The sequence below is a fragment of the Protomyctophum bolini genome, assembly GCF_963924005.1.
Source record: "Protomyctophum bolini genome assembly, chromosome: 22".
NCBI lineage: Eukaryota > Metazoa > Chordata > Actinopteri > Myctophiformes > Myctophidae > Protomyctophum > Protomyctophum bolini.
Window position 1 is genome coordinate 27,386,167 of NC_137883.1, and position 21,375 is coordinate 27,407,541.

The 21,375-nt window shown below is 43.4% G+C and overlaps 1 protein-coding gene across 2 annotated transcripts; it reads right to left on the minus strand.

Annotated features, from left to right (window-relative positions):
• Positions 1-68: 68 nt before the first annotated feature.
• Positions 69-20,990, minus strand: snx30 (sorting nexin family member 30). 2 transcript variants are annotated; one of them, XR_013963450.1, is made up of 10 exons: positions 20,601-20,990; positions 14,855-15,160; positions 11,481-11,591; positions 11,154-11,312; positions 9,876-10,065; positions 9,183-9,382; positions 7,154-7,243; positions 6,157-6,309; positions 5,404-6,044; positions 69-2,479 (listed from the first exon to the last, which is right to left on the minus strand). XR_013963450.1 is itself a non-coding variant. In XM_080756107.1 (9 exons), exons 1-9 carry the CDS (start codon positions 20,781-20,783, stop codon positions 5,967-5,969), a joined length of 1,470 nt encoding a protein of 489 aa, XP_080612233.1. In that variant the 5' UTR covers positions 20,784-20,990; the 3' UTR covers positions 69-5,966. The 2 variants fall into 2 exon arrangements, 1 of the variants encoding a protein (XP_080612233.1); XM_080756107.1 differs by having other exon boundaries at positions 69-6,044.
• Positions 20,991-21,375: the final 385 nt, after the last annotated feature.

Genomic DNA, 21,375 nt, shown 5'->3' on the forward strand with positions numbered 1-21,375 from the left:
AGATTTTTTTTTTTAATAAAATAAAGAAACCTGAAGAGAAAAGAGATGAAATGCACTTGTATTTTTTATTGGTCCAATTTATATATCCAAAATCATTTGAGGTAAAGATAATTGCATCAAAACGACATCAATATACAGCCTTATTTATAATGGTGATGTTATTATTAGTCTTAACATCGAAATGTATACATCAGGATTCGAAGCGTAAACAATGCACACTGGAGAGGGAAACGTAACGAGAAGATTTTACCCATTAAAACCGGGAAAGCATCCGTGTCATTTTATCTGTATATAGGCCTATAGGGCTATAGCAACATCATTATTTCAGAAAAATCTTAGGATTTAGAACAGTGGTTTTAGAACAGTTCTCAAAAAGCAGTTATACAAGAGGGAGGGGGGGGGGGTGCGGCTGGCACAAAACATTTTCAGATGGGGCGAGGCAGACAAATATCAATCTGGGGGTCCTTGGCACGAAAACTATTGAGAACTACTTATTTAGAAGGCATTTGTAGAATCGGTCTCAGGTTGTTGAAGTCCCACGTTTATGATGAATGATCTTTCTGTTTTATAATGGAAGGCATCCAGGGATGCCACTCAGCTCTTGCCCGGTTTAACCGGACTCTGACGATAAGACGAAACTGGTCCAACTAAGCGCTTGTTTGCTGGTGCCAGTTCATTTGTAAAACCTGGCCGTAGGCCATCGCAGACTAAGCAGAAACATTAATTTGGGTTTTTTCCAGTAAAAAAATAAAATAAAATAAAAAACATCAGATGTTGTACCCCCAAATGTGCAGCTTCCCATTGCCGTTTGAATTCTAACCATTTAAAGTCCTATTATCTATAGTAATATATCACCACCATAGGGTGGAAACCTTGTAAGTCCGATACTGTTTCTTTTTTTATTATTTTAGTCAAAATAGACGATCTACAAGCCAATCTACAGAGCTTGTAGATCAGCTATTTTCACTCCTTTTGTGCTGCACTTGTGTGAAGTAGCTAGGCATTCATTTACAGAAAAAAAGCAATAATGAAAACTTGAAAAATGTAGATATGAGGTTTCTGCCCGACAGCAACAATATACTTCTTTGAACGGAGTCTCCCAGGGGTCTAAACTATAGACCCCCTTCCATTTCTCCCTAGTATACACACCAGAACCGTAGATAAGACAGAGTTATGACAACTCTGTAAACTTCATGGGGTCAGTCCAATGGCAGTTCTTCTACATGGACTTCTATTGGCGAAAAGTGACAAATGCCTGAACGTGTAGTTTACGGAATGCATTGGGACTCTAATGGCTTTACAGTGACAAACGATACATGAACGTGACCAGGCTGTTTTCTGCCCCCTCAATGTCGTATCTCTGTCTTACTCTATGGCTCTGGTATACACCAAAATATTTTCACAGAAAAAAGAAAATGACAAGCTCAAAACACGCAACCTTGTAGATCTAATTTCTCTGAACTTTCGCCTCGCAGAGCAGGGACACTGAGGGTTCATGTGGTCAATGACCCTTCATCCATCCTGTTTAGACAGCAAAGCGTCATATCATGCCTGGGACACAAAAACAGGACCTTCTGAGCTTTTTGCAGTGTAAATCTATCCAGAAGACATGGAGAATGAGACATTTTGGCTTTAGAAACATTTGGGTTGAAGATACACTCTTCTCCGCCTTCCAGGTTCCTTATTGTACTGAACCCATGTACTGAACACAGCTTATTGTCTTTAGACTATACAAGTGTAACAAGTCTAAAATCTCCACTATCAGCCACTAGAGGTCATGCAGGTCCTTACACCCAACCCGACCGGATCAAAGCTAGTTTTGCCATCTTTTCACTAGTGGGGTTATGATTGTAAAAAGGCAACATTATTATTATTAATGGCATAATTATATTCAATGAATGATGCGCTAGCTAGACTAGAGGGAATGCCTTGGGGGATATGACCAAAATCAGTAGGGTTCATGCCACAACCTGCCTATTAGATATCTATGCTAAAGTTGACATTTTGCCCTGACGGTGCCGCTAAAAGAACAGCCACAGGGATCACAATAAGCAGTAAGGTTAATTCTCTGAGGAGCAAGATGGCACTTTCAGGGCAATCTGCCCTTGAGATGTCTTGTGTGCATGTGGTCCTGGATCTTTGGGTCTAAAATCTAAATGGTCACAAAAATCACAAATTAGTATAGCTCGTCCTCTCCCTTTTTAGTGTAATGTTGTTTGGGTCCCTAGTTAACTTGTCAATGGACTGACAGATGGACAGACATATCTAACCTCTCACAGAGTTAATTTAACCCATTGCTCAGTGTTTGAAAGAGTAAAACAATTGACCAATAAGGGTTTAATGAGTTAATTTTATACTGATATAAGTTGTAAACTCTATTCCCTACCTTCAATGCTTGAGATGTTTTGTACCATTAACTCAGAGATGCCTAAAGGAACGCCAGACCAACACAACCCCCTCCTACACCCACAAGACATTTCTGTGAACAGAAAGATACATTTAAAGTTACATATACTCAGTATGTATGGGGATATACAGTATAACGCATATTGCCAGTAGATACATTCTCACCCGTCCATCCAAACTAGTGCATGCTCATGTGCGGCTCTTATTAACTTCATTTACACCGATGGATCACAGAACGTGCTATGGAGTCACGGACCACCATCAACAGCAATTAATTCATTCTTCAGTATTAATCTTCATAAACCATCTAATACCCAGAGCCAGTGAGTAAAAATGTTCACCCTGTAGTTTTGGGTCACTTTCCCAAAGATGTAGGAAATGCATTTTTCTCAGACAATAACACACACATCCTTTGTGTGTGAACTGTGAAAAGGCCTGTACCTTTGTAACTATTGCCTTTAATTATTGGATTTTAATATTAAGAAAAATCCTCAAACATGACGGGAGTGTGCATAAACTCAGATTACCTGCTTAGAGCGACAGAATAACAATTACATTAAGCATTAATTGAATACCCCCCTTTTATCGAAATGTAAACTTAAGTGACATTTACACAAAAATAGTTTTATGTATGCCATTTGTAGACGACATTGTGGACAGACAATGACAACTAGCGATATCGCCATGACCCTTTAAAGCTCAAGAATCCATCGTAGCAAAAGGTATAAAGTAGCAGATCTAGAAAACACAGTAGATCTACAAGCCAACGAGGTTGCAGACCTGCTACTTTTGGCCACGGACAGCAGGGGTTCCACACATTTGGTGTCTCGTTTGAGCCAATCGGTGTGCAGTAGAGTAGGGGTGGCAGCAACACACTTTATTTCTCACTGTCAAGGATTTTACTGTACGACTTTCGAGCCAACCATGGCCGACACTCTGCAACAGTGAGGTGAAATCCCTTTTTTGAAAACTCAACATTCTTCACATCACCGTTATGTGATGTGACACACATCACATCTGTCTGTGTCATCTGTAAAGCCAATACTTTAAGGGTATACCGCTCTTTGCCAAAAGGTGGCACCGTTTTGCTGTTCGGTTTTAACTAGTGCTGCACCTTTTGCTCACCCTCAAAACATGAACATAATTGTTTTTTTAAATTAAATTACACAGTAAAAGAAAACAATTCTCTACATCTCAGTTCCCTGATAAACACCGGCGACACCCACTTCAGACACTCTGTAGCGTCGTCATCGAAAAGTGTAGCTTAACCTCCTTCCTTTTCCCTTATTAAGGCTCCTTTCCTAATCTCCCAATAGCTGATCTTACAAGGCCCTGATGGCAACAGTAAAGCAAGTAATGAAAGAGTTCTGGAACTAGACATTTTACTCTGAGAACATCTAGTGAAACTTAAGTTGACAATCATGAAGTCAATCCTAGTGTCTGACAGGACATTACTGGGATCCATAGGCAGCTAGCAGTGTGCGTGTTGAACTTTCACGAACAATCAACAGTTGAGCTTGACCAATCAAGTCAAGTTGAGGCCCAAAGAACAGGACCCACTCGCCTATAACAGACCATGAGCAAACTGTCACTAAAAGCCTGCTCTGGTATCAATCAACATGTCATGTGAACATTGTGTGACACTTTATCGCCAAAGCATGGAACCAGGTTTAATGCTGAAATAAAAGCTATTTAAAGCACTGCTAAAACTGGTCCAAAACATTAAGCGATTCAAATGTCCAAAAGAGATCCAAAACCTAGGCCGTGAACTTTCTCCCTAAATCTGAATTATTTTAAGCCGCATGGTGTATGTATGTCTTTTATCGAGGTCTGTCAGTAATCAATAGCCTCCCATTTCTCGCACGACTTTCTGAGTGAAAGAGATGTCACTCTCAACACACTTGCTCTGGTTAAATGGAAAATGTTGGTACCCAGACAAAGCCAACCGTACATTTTGCCTCATGCCTCACTACAGTTCCTGTTTTGGGCCCAAAAGCTTCAAGTTGTATTTAAGCCAAACCTATAACATGGGGATTCAACTTGCGCTCCTTGACAGAAAAGCGAATCACCTCTTAACCCATTTTGGGCGGGAACCCCTTTTGGCATTATGCTATGCTTTAGCTATTGAAAAATAGCAGATCTACAAGCTCATAGCGCGCCACCGAGTGGCGCATTACGAACGGCGCACTACGAGCTTGTAGGTCTGCTATTTTTGAAAAATCGAAGAACGACTGACATAGAAACATAGCTTTTTCAGAAAACTGTCAGGATGTAGAAGACATTTTTAGAATCTGATCACAGGTCAGAATGGGTTCAATTCCAGTGATTTCAAGTACAAAATTCAGACCTACAGGTATGGGAAAAGCCTCGTGGATGGAGGATTAGTAATAGAACGCCGTTAGGGCAGTGGTTCTCAAAGTGGGGTGCAGGCACCTTCAAGTGGTCCTTGAAAGGGGTTAAATGGACCCTTACAGGTCTGTAACTCTGAGTGTACAACTGGATGGACCCGTTTCATCTGTACACTCTCAGAGTTATGGGGGTCCTTGAAATATTATTATTATTGAGAACCACAGTTTGAAGGACCACTTTTCAACCTATCTTCATGTAATAGGTCCTCACTAATAATCATGATAAAATGGCACAATTCTTTTCTACTCAGCCTGTGTCTCATAGGGCTGTGGGCAGTTCAGAAACCTGTCCACCAGTGACATCATCGTTAGGCAGATTTTTATTATCGTGAGAATGATGGCTTCCATTTTTGCATTGCAACTTTTCAGGACTAGAAAGCCTGCCGTTTCTATTAGTTTGGATTCCCCATCGATGATGTCACTGGTGGACGGGTTTCTGAACTGCCCACAGCCCTCCAGGAGTAGAAACAAAAAATGGTGCCATTTTATCATGATTATTAGTGAGGACCTAGTATATGAAGATAGGTTGAAAAGTGGTGAAGTGGTCCTTTAAGTGGGGGTTGCATTGTAGATCCTCACTGAAACAGACCTTCATGCATCCTGTGTTGGGACTATACGTTCAGCTGTGGCTTCAGGGTTCTTGTGGGTCCCTGGATGCCAAAAAGATGACACGAGTCTAGGCTGGACTCCCAGGGCGAGATCCAGCACTGTCCTGGTAAAAGAGGACGACGTTAAGGGTTGTCCGTTCAGACACCGCGGTTAACGACACGTAGCGCGGCAACCGACTGCAAGCGGAGAAATACAAAATACAAAAATTCGAAGACAAAAAAACAAAATCTGTACATAGCACGTCTTCTCCCCCTTTTAATTAGCTCTCGTCTGCGTCTTCTTCTCTTTTCAACCTCCTCTCCGTAGCCATGGCAACCTGCAAGTGCATCGCAGGTTGACCGCTACATATGCACGGGGAGGCTCACACAGAGATAGTCAACCCTGTTGTCCAGCACTTGTTTCAATCTGCTGCCCCTTTCGGCCCCTTTTTTCCTTGGCATGCTCCCTTGAGCTGAATGGTGTGTGTGTGCGTGTGCGTGTGTGTGTGTGCGCACGTGCATGTGCGTGTAAGAGACAGGGGCAGCAAATGAGGAGAAATTAGTTTCAGTTCGTGTCATTTGTTTTGTCCTTGGTCTGCTTCTCTTGAAGCATACTGATGAGAGACTCCCATGATGTCTGACACTGAGAGAGAGAGAGAGAGAGAGAGAGAGAGAGAGAGAGAGGGGTTAAGTAAGCGCATGGAAAAACAAATAACTAAAAAAAAAAAAAGTCAAGAAGACTGTACAAACAGTACCCTTTCATAGTAGTTGACGTTCTTGTCAGCCATGTCTGTGAGGAGCTGTTTGAAGTCTTGTCTCTTGTTGCTCTGCCAGCGCTCCCAGTCGGCCTTCAGGTCAGCATTGAAACACTCCACTCGGTCCTGGCATTTCTCCACCTCCACTGGCACCTGGAGGGACAGGAAAAACTACAACTACAGGGGCCTATAGGGGGCATAATGCAGAACTACAAATAAAAACCTAGATAGACCTTGGTAGTGTTGACGTCAATTCAGGGCATTCTGATTAAATCTAAAGTATGGATTACGTGGTTAATCAGACTAATTGATTTAGTTGATTATTAAGTACGTACTTGTTGATTAATTGATAGACTACGGTACATGTTTTGTAAATAAAATAAAGATGATTAATTTGTTGATTAATCAAATTATTTTTCAGGAAAATGTTTCAATGGATCCAATGTAGTTTATTTAGTCCCCAAGCTCATATTACTTTTCAATTGTTAAATATGTATAAAAGCCAGAATTAAAAGGACCTTTCCTTTCAACCTTTCTTCACTAATGCTCATGATAATAATGGTACCATTTCTTTCTACTGCGTCTCAAGAGGAAGGCTGTGGACAGTTCATAAATCCTCCTACCAAATGTTTTATTTAAATTTGGATTAATGCAATAACAATAGCTTCCTTTATAGCATGCTAACTTTCCAGGAATAGAAAGCCTGCCATGTTTAATAGCTATCGTATTCCCCATCGACAAAAGTGGTACCATATTATCATGAGCATTAGTGAGGACCAATTATATGAAGATAGGTTGAATGTGTGAAGTTGGCTTTTAAACACTTTCACTTAAAAAATGTAAAAAGAAAGAAAATCAGATATTTCTTTTGCTATTGGTGTGCGACACTCTTGTACGACGAAGTAGGGCATTAACTTGGACAGTGGACTGACAGCAGTGCTGTGGTTGTTTTTAAGGGGGAACAAAGCAGTGATATGAGATGTTTAAATAGTCTTACGGGCGTGTTGTCCTCCTGCTTCCGGAGCACAGCTGTCTCCAGACGGCCCTCGTATTCCGCTTGACTTTGGTCTCGCTTCCTCAAAACGTTCTGCAGTCAAAATAAAAGCCAGAATTCAATGTCACATCGATTTAGACTAGATTTTGCCTAGGAAATGTTCTGAGAGAGAGAGAAACTCAAGCTGAAGTTGCAAAACAGAATTTTGTTTCTTTTATATGTTTTGACAAATGTTGGGCACATTTAGTTTGAGGTTTGGCACTAATGTAATTTATTTTTGCATGAAGAATAAGCCATTCCATGCTTTCATTCCCTGTATGGCTTTCTGTGGGGTGTACTGAACGAACAAATTTGGGTAAATAGTAAATGGTGCATTTATATAGTGCCTTTATCCAAGGCGCTTTTTACATAGATTGTGCATAACATTCACCCAACATTCACCCATTCACACACACATTCATACACTGATGGCAGCAGAAACCATGCAAGGCACCAACCAGCACATCAGGAGCAATTAGGGGTTCAGTGTCTTCAGTGCTCAAGGACACTTCAACACTAACTCGGGGGGAGCCCGGGTTCGAACTGGCAACCTTGTGGTTACCATCCAGCCACTCTACCCCTGACCCACCGCCGCCCAGTGGGGTGCATACTTAGTTTAGACTAGTCATTGGTTAGACATAAGGTTGGTGCGGGGTGCGTTAAGACGACCGGATTAAGGTTGGTTAGGGGTGCGTTAAGACGACCGGATTAAGGTTGGTGAGGGGTGTGTTAAAACGACCGGATTAAGGTTGGTTAGGGGTGCGTTAAGACGACCGGATTAAGGTTGGTGAGGGGTGCGTTAAGACGACCGGATTAAGGTTGGTGAGGGGTGCGTTAAGACGACCGGATTAAGGTTGGTGAGGGGTGCGTTAAAACGACCGGATTAAGGTTGGTGAGGGGTGCGTTAAGACGACCGGATTAAGGTTGGTGAGGGGTGCGTTAAAACGACCGGATTAAGGTTGGTGAGGGGTGCGTTAAGACGACCGGATTAAGGTTGGTTAGGGGTGCGTTAAGACGACCGGATTAAGGTTGGTGAGGGGTGCATTAAGACGACCGGATTAAGGTTGGTGAGGGGTGCGTTAAAACGACCGGATTAAGGTTGGTGAGGGGTGCGTTAAAACGACCGGATTAAGGTTGGTGAGGGGTGCGTTAAGACGACCGGATTAAGGTTGTTGAGGGGTGCGTTAAGGGTTGGGAGAGGGTTAAGGTTAGGTTTAGGTGTGCTGCCCCGTGGGAGGTTAGTGTTAGGGTGAGGGTTAATAGGTTGTAGGACTACTATGACTGGTCTAACCAATGACTAGTCTAAACTAAGTATGCACCCCAGACTATGTTCGTGGAGGCCCATCAACTCTACACAGGCCATTGACTCTCACCTTCATTGACTCTATGTAGAGGCCATTGACTCTCACCTTCATTGACTCTAGAGGCCATTGACTCTCACCTTCATTGACTCTATGTAGAGGCCATTGACTCTCACCTTCATTGACTCTATGTAGAGGCCATTGACTCTATGTAGAAGCCATTGACTCTCACCTTCATTGACTCTATGTAGAAGCCATTGACTCTCACCTTCATTGACTCTATGTAGAAGCCATTGACTCTCACCTTCATTGACTCTATGTAGAAGCCATTGACTCTCACCTTCATTGACTCTATGTAGAAGCCATTGACTCTCACCTTCATTGACTCTATGTAGAAGCCATTGACTCTCACCTTCATTGACTCTATGTAGAAGCCATTGACTCTCACCTTCATTGACTCTAGAGGCCATTGACTCTCACCTTCATTGACTCTATGTAGAGGCCATTGACTCTCACCTTCATTGACTCTATGTAGAGGCCATTGACTCTCACCTTCATTGACTCTATGTAGAAGCCATTGACTCTCACCTTCATTGACTCTATGTAGAGGCCATTGACTCTCACCTTCATTGACTCTAGAGGCCATTGACTCTCACCTTCATTGACTCTATGTAGAGGCCATTGACTCTCACCTTCATTGACTCTATGTAGAGGACATATTCTCTGAGGACGGGAATTAAGTCCTGGCTCATATTGTCGCTGACGTCCTCCAGCCCTCCACAGCACGTCGTCACGCATCCGGCCACACCCTCCAGGGGGTGTCGGAGCTCGTCCTCTGACCCGGCCCAGCTGCTGTACACCGTCCCATACTCACGGAGTTCTGCTAGGTACTCTGAAGAGGGGGGGGGAGGGGGTGGACAGAGACAGGAGTGACAGATATGGAGGGACAAAGTTTAGTATACAGATTAGACATTTGCCTGGGACACAAAACTAGTACAAATATATAAATTTATTTTTTATATATTATATTCAGCTATTAGTGTAGATTTTCGTCTTACACAAACATTAAATTCTTATTGACAATGAATGGAGAATTCACGTCATGTGTCTGAGCAAAATGATGATGTATGATAAGAGCGCCCCTCACTTCACACGGGTGTGATTTTTAATGTACAGTAAGGAAAAATTGGGTTTTTAGTTTTTTACTCGAGTTGTGACCCATAAATGGGTCCCGACCCACAGTGAAAGAGATCACGTGTGTAGGCTAAGTTGATGCAGCGCACGTTTAAACAATGATAGGATCGAACTCGATCAACACGAGCGGATAGCCGAGCGTGACAACAGCCCCCTGGAGCGTGGGCCAGCGTTTCCCCTGCCAGGCGTACCCGTCTGCTCTTTGACGATCCTCTGAGCGATGCGGTCGATGGTTCCTAGCTTCTGGCTGAACGTGTCCAGGTAGTCGGCCATGGCACAGAACTCTGCCGGCCGCGCACGCAGCTTGTACCCACCTGCTGCCTGCTTCACCGACTCACCCACCTTGGTCAGCAATGCCAGGCCCTGCCTCTTGTTTAGGTCCTACACACAAAACATACATATTTATTACATGAAGTACATTCAGTGTATGTGTACCCACTAAGACACTATCCGAGTATGATATTATAAGTCAGTACTTACATTATCAGTGTGTATAGAGCGAGTCTTTGTGACATTTTGCTAAATTTAGCTTTAGCAGTGTGAGAAAGAGCGATAGTGAGAGTGTGTGTGAGAGAGAGAGAGAGAGAGAGAGAGAGAGAGAGAGAGAGAGTGTGTGTGTGTGTGTGTGTGTGTGTGTGTGTGTGTGAGAGAGTGTGTGAGTGTGTGTGTGTGTGTGTGTGTGTGTGTGTGTGTACCATGACAGAAGTGCATTATTATATACCAGCTGGCAGGGGGACAGACAGGGGTGAACACCACAATGGGCCGTATCTTATACCCAGCGCTAGACAGCACTATTATCATTCCTAGTTTACAACTGCCAGCGTTGTGATTTTCACACCCAGCAGCACCCACGTTGTGATTATCATAAAATGTTCGTGAGTTCATCTTGGGCCTACGCCGCAAGATGGAAGCTGGCCTCGCTCTGGTGCATTGCTATGTTGCGGAACTTACGGACGATGAGAAAAGCCTAATAAACTCACAGTCACGTTATAGAAATTATTAATTTACATATTTTTAGATCTTTTTTGGGGGCTTTTTGCCTTTATTGATAGTAGAAAGTGGCGACAGACAGGAAACAAGGGGAGAGAGACGGGGAGTGACATACAGCAAAGTTCGTCAGGAACGGGACTCGAACCTGCGATGCGCTGTCAGGCTGCATTAGGAGCCTAAGTGGACTGTTCGGCTGTCATCAGTAATGTCATTTATACAGTACGTGACAGTGTATTCTAGACAGTGAGATAAACATGCAACAGTCTTTCCCTAAACATCAGCCTGCACAGGTGAGGCCGAGGCCATGCATGAACTAAATGTCTATTGTTCTACATGTAGCAGAATGCTAATTCATGCGAACGAGGAGCTGAACAGTCAACACACATTGTGCGTTCTGTCAGAGAGTGTTTGGGTGGAATGGATCACTGCCAACATGGCTTGTACTGGAGCCTGGACCCTCGCTCGATGTAGCCAGTTACCTTGGCAGAGAGGAAGGCGTTGAGATGAGGGTTGAAGGACAGGACAGGGTGGTCTGCTACTCGCTTCACAAACTTGTCCAAAGCCTTCTTCCTAGTCTCCACAAACTCCTCTGAAAAACGATCTACCACTCCCTTCATCACAAACTTCTCCGGCAGTGGCTGCGGAGATAAAGTTAAGGGAGAGGACAGGATAAGAGAGTAAAGATGCATCAACAGAAAAGACAAGAAACAGGAAGTAGAGGAATTAAAAGCAGAACAAAGGGGATGGATAGTTGTTTTTCTCAATCATTAGAAATAGTAAGCATGGCCTGTGGTCATGTGACCTACTGGGATGAGATGGGTTGGTTGGCCGTCCTCCAGTTTCATCCTCAGCCAATCAAAGTCCTGGTATCGCCGCCTGACGCAGTATTCTGGCAGGTCAAACTCTATCCGCGTTGTCTGAAAGACCACACAACACACACACACACACACACACACACACAGTAAACAGAGGGCACTTTAGCCAACGTGCTGCCTAGTGTAGCTAATCTAGTTATCCGGTCAGACTCCAACTGCAACTTCTGCAAGAATCACTCACAAGCCCAGGCGGTGGCGTAACCGTCTGGGCACCCGACTGGTAATCCAGTCGCAGTGTGCCGCAGGTTCGACTCCCGAGCCCGAACACGGCCTTTACTGCATGTGATCCCCCCATCTCTCTCCCGTTTCCCGTCAGCCTACTGTCTGTCCCTTCAAAAAACCAATAAAAGGCGTAAGCCGCGAAAACAATCTTAAAAAAAAAGAAAAAAGAATCACTCACAACAAAATAATGTTTTCTACCACAGCGACAAGTGGACAGTTTGAAAATGCGGTGGCCCTACGTGCATTAACGTTGGTCGGACTTGGTCCAGCTGGTTACGTGAAACAGCGAAGCTGTCCAACAGTCCATGAGGAGGAGGAGGGATGAGGTGGAGGACAGGAGGAAACATCTATCTAGCCTACCAAAAACAAACGTACTGAAAATGTACTGAAAAAGGATATAATTAAACACATTGTTCCCCTGTGCACAACGGAGATAACGCACTTACTCCAGGTACGAACAAAAAAAACTGCACATTCACTTTGTGTTGACTTAACGATCTCCAGAGTCCTGCAGCCCCGCAATGGAGAGCTCATATCTCACTAACCTCTCTACAATGCCAGTCTAGCCTTAAAATCTACATTTATACGTTATTCAATATATTACTTTAGCACAAAATATAGGGTTTTCTAAGCCAAGCTAGGCTATGTTAAGAAATGTAGACTCTACAGTTCAACCAGGGGGGCAGTCAGACAGATATTTTGTGAAGCCACTAAGGAAATCGGGACATCCTGAAAGTTCCTATAATGGCCTGTTGTGGCGCTGTCATTGGGCCCAAAAAAACCCATATCCCCATAGAGGTCCATGTATTTGGGCCCAACTTCACCTAGACTGTATTACCTTAATAAACATGGTCATGAATACTTTCTGCTTCCAGTCATTAGTTTAAAGTCTCATTTTCATGTCATAATATTATTTTTGGAAAATTATGGTCCCATTTATTAAAAAAATGACCATAAAGTCGCGTATGTTCTGAGGGGCGTGGCTACCGTTACAGTCTATGAACAGGAGCCATCCCCCATTCGAGTCAAAATAAAAACCAACTAAGAAGAAGGGGGGAAGTCCCGCCTCGTTGTCTGGGCCAGCCAATGGCCAGCTGGGCCAAAACGGATCTAGAAAGATGGCGATTTACAATACAAGGACTGACTGGCTTAATTTTACGTCCATATCAGACCCTGTGAACGCTTTGTCCATATTTTTTTACAGTCTATGAGTTCAACCCAGTGATTCTCAGCCATTTTAATTTCAAATAATTTTGTTGACTCATTTAGGCCTGTTGTATTTATGTACACAACATTTTGTCAACATTTATTGTGTATATATGTGTTCACATACAGTAGGTATAATACTGAATAATAATGGATAATATATATGCTTTTTAAAATTTAACTGGCAGGCAGGGAACAGTTTATTAAAAGTAATGCATAAGCTGTTACATACTGTATGCTGTATAAGCCATAACTTGACATGAGCGTATCAGCGTAATGTACACCATCATATGTTGCTCAGCAGTTAAAGTTGTGCTCAGAAGGTTGGAGTGTTTGCCCAGACCGATGACAAATTAGAGGGAACATTGATGGGGACATCTGGCTCTCGCAACTATAGCACGCACGCACACACACACACACACACACACACACACACACACACACACACACACACATGCACCACACACCACACACGCACGCACCACACACCACACACGCACGCACCACACACACTTTATGTTAAAGACTCATGTAATTATCACTCAGTGTTTATCAGGACCTGTGATATTTACTTTACTTTTACAATTTGTAAAATAGATATCGCTGCAAGCCACGAAAACACTTTGAACAGGCATACCTCATGCCTCGTTTGGCCAAAAGCCATTGAACTTGTTTACACATGTGCCTTGACTCATGCAAAACACATGTGCCACATTGTACGTGAAGAAATTTGTAAAAAACAAATATATATATATAGCTGCCTGCAAGCAGAGATAAGAGGCGCCAAGGAATACAGCAATAAGAAAAAGACTACTCGGTATATGCAATACGCACAACAACCGGGTCTGTTTGGGGTACAACCGCTGCAATACCGCTGGGTGACCTAAAGTGGCACTGTTGAGCAGCCTAAAAGGGCAATTCACACCGAGCACTATAACTGCAGCCAGCCAGCGGTGTTGTTGAGCAACCTGCACCGCTCAGTTCTCAGGGGTGTGATTTTTCTTATTGCTGCTTGCAGCTATATATAACGTTTTTTGCCATTCTCGCCAGAGGAAAGAACTCACAATCAGCATTTAAGAACTATCCTGCTAAACCCCTTAGCTGAAATCAATACTAATTAGGTTTTTTTTTGTGGCAGGCAGTCTGCCACAAAGTTTATCTATAGCAAGGGGTCCTCAGTTTCTTCTTAGAGATAAAGTTTTATTTTGTATCTTTCCTTACGCATTGTAGATAATAAGGGGTATAGACCTTGTGGTTTTGGTGAAGGAGCTAAATAAAAACATAGGACCACACCAGACTTATTTGCATCTCCTTGCTGCAGAAAAACGGAATCTCCCCATCTCAACTATTTATAGTTTAGTAAATTAATGCCATACTTCATCATACAAGTGTCTCACAATTCACAAAAGTAGAAAAAATAGCCAATCTACAATCTCACAATGCATCGTGATGCGACGCCTTGTGAGCCTGTAGACACAGGTGTACGATGAAGCATAATCGCCATTTAATCACCCTATACTTCAAACGGGGGGGGGGGGGGTCGAGGGACTCTCAGGGTTCCCTTGAGGGGGTTCTAAATGGACCCACATACAGGTCCATTTCAGAGTTTTGGGGGTCTAGCAGAACCACTGCTACTGTATACTTCGTTTTCCATCGCCAAATGTTCGACTATTATGTTTATGTCAAGTGGTTAATCTCACCACGACGCCAGCTAGCCCATTTAGACCTGAGATCAGATTCTAAAAGTGTCCTCTACATCCCGACAGTTTTCTGAAAAAGCTATGTTTCGATTAAAACATTTTTTGAATAGCTAAAGCATAACATACTGCCATAACACCAAAAGGGGGTTCCCGCCCAAAATGGGCCAGTAAGCAGACCTTTGTGGAGACCCTGTAGGTGATGTAGGTCTCCATGGTGGACACGTGTTTCTTGGGATCGTCGACGGTGACAAACAGGTCTCGCGTCTCCGTGGAGGCGGCGTAGGGGTCAAACAGGTCTCGCGTCTCCGTGGAGGCGGCGTAGGGGTCACAGGATCCTTCTGCTTCCGTCTCCGTGGAGGCGGCGTAGGGGTCACAGGATCCTTCTGCTTCCAGGCCGTCGTCCAGCTGCAGCCTGTTGAGCAGCGAGGAGGCCGAGGCGGGCCTGGACGTGTCCTCTGGTGTGCCATTGGTCAGCCCTACTTCCTGAGAGAGGGAGGGAGGACACGAGGACATTCAGGGACATAGCGCTCGGAGGTTGCCGTGGGAACGATGGAAACAAAAGGGGCAATAGAAAGGTTACTGATGGTGACCGTGAGTTTGTCCTTTTGTCAATTGGAGCCTTGTCGTTTGTTTTTCGGAATGGTGTGCGCGCATGCGCGTGCACACACACACGCACGCGACTCCTAACAAAGGGGCATTACACTGGTTCAAATCATAATTTTGTAGGGCAGAGGAACAATTAACGTATTATTATGACTTCAGTTTCATAGTTATTAATTGTACAATATGTGTCCATTCACAATCTCTATATCTAGAAAACAATCATGTGTCATAATTCTGAGGCCTATTATTGCAGCTTGACATCTTTTAAGAGAAATCTTACACAATTCAAATGCTTCTTCCACCTAAACAGTGCAACGGAAGCACTGAAAATGAGAAGTAAGTAAAGTGGAAGGCCCATCCACTTCCGTTTCATCTTTGCAAATCACTCAAATTTGTCCTAATGTAAATCAAATTAGTCAGAGCATAGCTTGCTGCTTAGCAGAAATGAAATGTATATTTTAAATACGGATCATCTCGTAAATTTTGAATATGGTAGGAAACTTTATTTGCACGATATCTTTATTTTTTCTGGCTACAGTATATACTAGCTATCAAAAGCATATGACGTTTTCCACAATATTCCGAAATATCTTTTAGATGATCCTGTATATTTTCGTGAACGGAAATGACAAACGGATGACAGCGTCCTTTCGCAGCGTGGTTAAATGTAGCATTCAGTGATTGTGGAAGAATTATCTGGCGGTGCCTTGCTGCCATTAACACAAAATTGACCATATTCCTATGGGCTTTATATACTAGGCCCTGTATTTGAAAAAGAAAAGAGAAAAAACAGACACTTCCCCCAGGAAATGAAATAGCACAGTCACTGCATACAACTAACTGTGCTATTACTTTACAAACATTTTGTTGCGCACAAAATGTTCCAGGAGCTACATTTAGAAGCTCTGTAGTGTGGGAGATTCCCTTCTCCTGGATACTCCCCCCACAAGGATTGTGATTCCACAGAGAAAGAATGCAAGGACCAGACTATGTTTAAACTGATGTTTTGGTAAACCTTGATACCTTCCCAGTGCTCACCAAAACTGCTCCGCTCTGTCATTTAAAAGCATGTGTCCTTTAAAAACCCAGATATCCAAGTGGTTAGGACACATACCACATACATTCGCTCTAATGCCCGACAGTGAGTCGTTGGCATGTGACCACTCCCCTACTTTCTCCCGCCTTTCCTGTATCGCTACACTTTTATGGTGCATTTATTTATATATATATATATATATATATATACACCCCATCTATTACATAGATAGTGCATTACTCTCACACACACACACCCCCCCCCCCCCCCCCCCCCAGAGGAAACCATGCAAGGAAGGCAAGGCACCAACCTGCACATCGGGAGAAATTAAGGGTTCAGTGTCTTGGCACTACCTCTGGGGGTTCCCGTGATCGAACTGGGAATCTTCCAGTGCCCATCCGGCCACTCTACCCCTGAGCCACTGCCGCCCACACAGACCTATTGTCTTAAAGCAGAAATGCCACCAAAGTGACCAAAACAATGTACTATTTATATGTACGTACTAGAACAGTGCTGGTGGGGGGGGTGATCAATCGGCTAATAAAGGGTGAGGCTGCGCATCGTTGTGAGGTCAGAACAACATTGTGATGTCAGAACAGGCCAGCTCCATATATGGTGCATTTATATTAGGATATAGTGATCTCAGGGTCTGGTGTTGCCGTCGTCCAGTGTTTTCTAGGTTGGAATCCCAAGTGGGCCAATCAGCATTTGAATGCGATGCCAGAATTAAACAGGATAGAATTGATGACGTCGCTATTGAAGCCGTTTTGAAAAGACTCCCAGGAATAATGAAGTGAAACGAAACTGGCTTGAGATTGGTTAGGGGATGAAGTAATTACTGAGGAGGAGTCCCTCTTTCTCTGAAATCAGCTGAATCATGAAGAGAAATTAAATGGAAATTCAGGCTGAATGTGAGACTAACCAAACACCTGGTTTTATGAAACTTGTGATACAGTTGAAGCTGGAGCAGTTAGTGCACCGATGAACACTTTTATAACATTATAACAACAACTCAAGGCCAAGGCTCCATGTCATCAATAAACCTTTGCCTTCGTTTCATCACAGTGCAACCTGAATGTAAAGAACATTAGGGCTGCACATTTCTATGATTTTCTTAGAAATTAACCTATGAATTAGACTGAAGAGCATTATTTTGCCCCTCCTACATCCAGCTTTTAGTGTATGCACACAAACTTTGTCCTACACAAACTAGTGTAAAATTAAATGAAACAAAAAAATGAAACAAATTAAATTCCCATTGACAATGAATGGAGAATGTTACGTCATATTGTCTGAGCAAATAGGCATTGTCTATTTCACATCATGATGATGTACTTCACACAGGTGTGATTCTTGATATATTTATTATTTATACTTAATTTCTTATGTCGGCGAATCAACACGAAAAGTAAACATTAATAGATCTTTTTTATAATCAATTAAATTGATTTATCTGTTTAGCCACTTAACCCCTATTTTATCGCTGTCCAGTGGTGTTGTGGAGAAAAGGCAAAACATAGCAAAAGGATTGACTATTTTAGCAATTCTTTTCATGACCAAAAATATTAGGTTACTAATATTAGGTTATTAAGTGGTTACTGTTGCAGCCCTACTGACCTGGATGGGCTATATTTTTTGAGATTTGGTGTAGACGAAAACAATCACACCCGTGTGAAGTGAGGGGCGTTTAACAGTATTAACAGTTTGAGAATTACAGTACATTTCAAGCACAACTCAATACAAGACTGTTAACTGTGGACAACACCATAAAGCATTACACTTGTTTACAATAGGGTCCACCATGTTTAATTCATCATAATAATTAGAGACGTACAAATATAATACACCAACAGTACTATATAGCCAAAAACAGGAAATCATCATAGAGGAGGTTAAAAGGGAAAAAAAACATATACAGTGAGGGGAAAAGGGGTTAGTGGGGAATTCAGATTTTACAGGGGGTACGTTTTGAATTGCAGCCGTCCGTAGGTGCCCTTTGAGAGCCGTTTTGAAGGAGTCAAGGGATTCGTATGTTTTAATGACAGTTGGTAGGGCGTTCCACATTTTGGTGGCATAGGAGCAAAATGTATTTAGTCCCTTGTTTGTGCCGAATCTGTGTTGCACATGGTTTGTTGAACTCCCTCTTGTGTTGTGTGGGTGTGGACTTCGACGGGTACATGGGTATCTTGGTGGTGTAACGAATCTTGTGTCAAAATGGGCAGGGGGTTCGGGGAGTGAGGCCAAGTAGTAGTCTGACCAGTTTGTTTTGGGAAGTCTGGAGCCTTGTTTTAACCCATTCTGAACGGGAACCAATTTTGGTGTTAGCATCATGTTATGCTTTAGCTATTGAAAAATAGCAGATCTACAAGCTCATAGCGCGCCACCGAGTGGCGCGCTACGAGCTTGTAGGTCTGCTATTTTTTTTTAATCGAAAAGCGACTGACATTTTTTAGAATCTGATCTCAGGTCAGAATGGGTTAATCAGACCAGTGTGTGTCTAGTGGAAACCTCATATGAATCTGATCTCAGGTCAGAATGGGTTAAGGCCTTTGAGGTGCTGTGGTGCCAAGCGGTGCATGCATAGTCGAAGAAACCTTGTACTCCTGTTAGGGTTTTCAAGGTGTTTTTGTTGACCAGTGAGGAGATTTTCTTTTTTGTGGCTTTCGCCTTTATTTTATTTTTATGGAGGGACAGACAGTAGGCTGACAGGAAATGGGGAGAGAGATGGGGGGGGAAGACATGCAGTAAAGGCCGTCGGGATCGGGAGTCGAACCCGCGGCACACTGCCAGACTGGATTACCAGCCACGGTGTCTGGACCATTGAGCCATGGCCCAGGATAGGAGATTTTGTTCTTTGGTTGACTTTTTTTATTATGTTGGTGGCCATTTTATCACCGGAAAGATTTGCCTCCTGCTCGAGCCTACAGTAAATCAACACAGTAATCAACCACAGTAAACAATAGAATGTCATAACAAGTATCGTCCCATCCATAGCTAACTCAGAATGTTACAAGCGTAAATAGTGTGAGCTACAACTCTGTCTTCAACTCAATCAGTGTCAATAAGAAAAGTGACACCTTTCTCTCTATCACGAGGTGTCTCTCGCACACACACACACAGACAGACAGACAGACAGTGTTATCGTCTCCACCAGGCCGAAGGCATGGGGAGAGAGTATGTTTTGCACTCCGTCGGTGTGTGTGTGTGAGTCTTTGTGTGTGTGCCCGTCCGTCCGTCTGTTACCAGCTAATCTCCGGCACGTTAACCCGGTCGGTGCCAAATTTTGCACGCACACTCCCTGGATGCCAACGATGAACCTCTGCCCCAAACTTTCCACAACGGCCTGTTATAGCGCCATCAGGAGGCCGACTTTTATATTACTCCTCCAGATTCTGTCCAAAAATCCCGCAAATCGTTACACACCATCTCTATAGTCATGTGTTCAAGACGGATCTGTCCGATATTTCATATTCCATTCTAATTGGCCAACATTGGCTTTCAAAGTTTGCAGAATTGGACCATTTTGAACAAAAAACCTCAAATCAGGAATGCAGCGTGCAATTTACGTGAAATCTTTCACTGACTTTCCTACTAGGCTACTACTCCCTTTCCACATTGGCCTGTTATAGCACCACCAACAGGTGGATTTTTGCAAATCACATTTTTGGAACAAAATGCCTCAAATCATCCAATTGCCATCCAAGGCGTAAGAAGAAATGCCACCCTTTTCACATTGGCCTATTATAGCGCCACCAGGAGGCCACAACCTGACCTGCCCTGGTGGAGACCTGTGCCCCGAGGGGCACTTCATCTTGATCTAGTCTTGACACACTGGTGCTAACCTGCAGTGCTGTGTGATCACTCAACAGTAATTGCATTGCATCTTTATTGCGTGCGTGCGTGCGTGCGTGCGTGCGTGTGTGTGTGTGTGTGTGTGTGTGTGCCAATCAGCAGTTTGGCAACATAAAACGATATTATCAAGCCGGTGTCATATACCGGTAATTGAAGTTTAGTAAAAATGTAAATGTGCCTCCAAAGTCCACAATGTAGTGGAGCAGTATAGAATCATCAATTGGCAGAACTTAAAAATGGTACTTGTATACAAATACAAATACTATTACAGTAGTTGAAAATATAGAGTAGACTTTCAATCAAGCAGTGCTTGAAGGATGAAAAAAAGGATGCGATTCACTGATCATCAGCAGCCTGTGCGTGAATACATATACACACATTCTGTTAAACACTTAGATAATAATGTACATGTATGTGTCATGATGAATGTACCTGGTCCTGATCCTGGTCGTCCTCCGCGGTGCTGCCAGTGGGGGTGATGATGCGGCGGCTGGCGGTGGCATCTGGCCCCGGGGAGAGGCTCTCCTCGGCGGACAGCGGGTGGATGATCTCCGTGATGGGTTTCTGTCCGGAGCTCTTCGTCTGTCCTCTCGGAGGAGCAGCGTCGACGCTCATCGTGGAACCGTCGGAAGGTCTGGTGGATGTTTGGAGAGTAAACAATATAAATAAAAAATAAAAATAGAAATAATAATATGAATGTATCTGTGTGTGTGTGTTTCTTCTCGGCTGTTTAGTTTCGACGGGGTGGTGTGTTTTAACACTCCACAGTACGACGGTGTCGCGCGCCCCCCAAAAAATAACAGATCTAAACCAACAGCCGTGCCAACGGGTCGCGGTGCGAGGCGCTGTTACCTATGGTTGTTACAGCTTACAGATCTGTTGTTTTGGGGCGAGCGCGCGACTCTCGCGAGAAGCCGCTTCACGGCCGTTGGTTGGTCCTTGCTGTTTGTCAGCTGACCGACGCGTGCGAGTGCGACTGCGCAGCTCCGGAAGTAGGACAAAAACAACTGTTAAAAGTGTCACGTGACACACCCTTAGAACACACCATTATTTGCATGTACAAATTTGCAAATACATCGGTATACAGATTATGAAAACTATTATCAGACGTATTATTATAACAACAATAACAACATTGTATTTACATTAAGCAACTTTGTTGACGTCATTGAACTATATTGATGAGTTTTATTTTGAAGTCCACGAC

What these genes read in the sequence shown, in the direction of transcription:
- snx30 (XM_080756107.1), bottom strand. Translation starts at nt 20,783, where the DNA reads ATGAGCGTCGACGCTGCTCCTCCGAGAGGACAGACGAAGAGCTCCGGA. An exon ending in AACCAACCCATCTCATCCCA is followed by an intron (nt 11,313 to 11,480) that starts GTAGGTCACATG and finishes TTATCTCCGCAG; the next exon opens with CCACTGCCGGAGAAGTTTGT. An exon ending in GATCGTCAAAGAGCAGACGG is followed by an intron (nt 9,383 to 9,875) that starts GTACGCCTGGCA and finishes CCCCCTCTTCAG; the next exon opens with AGTACCTAGCAGAACTCCGT.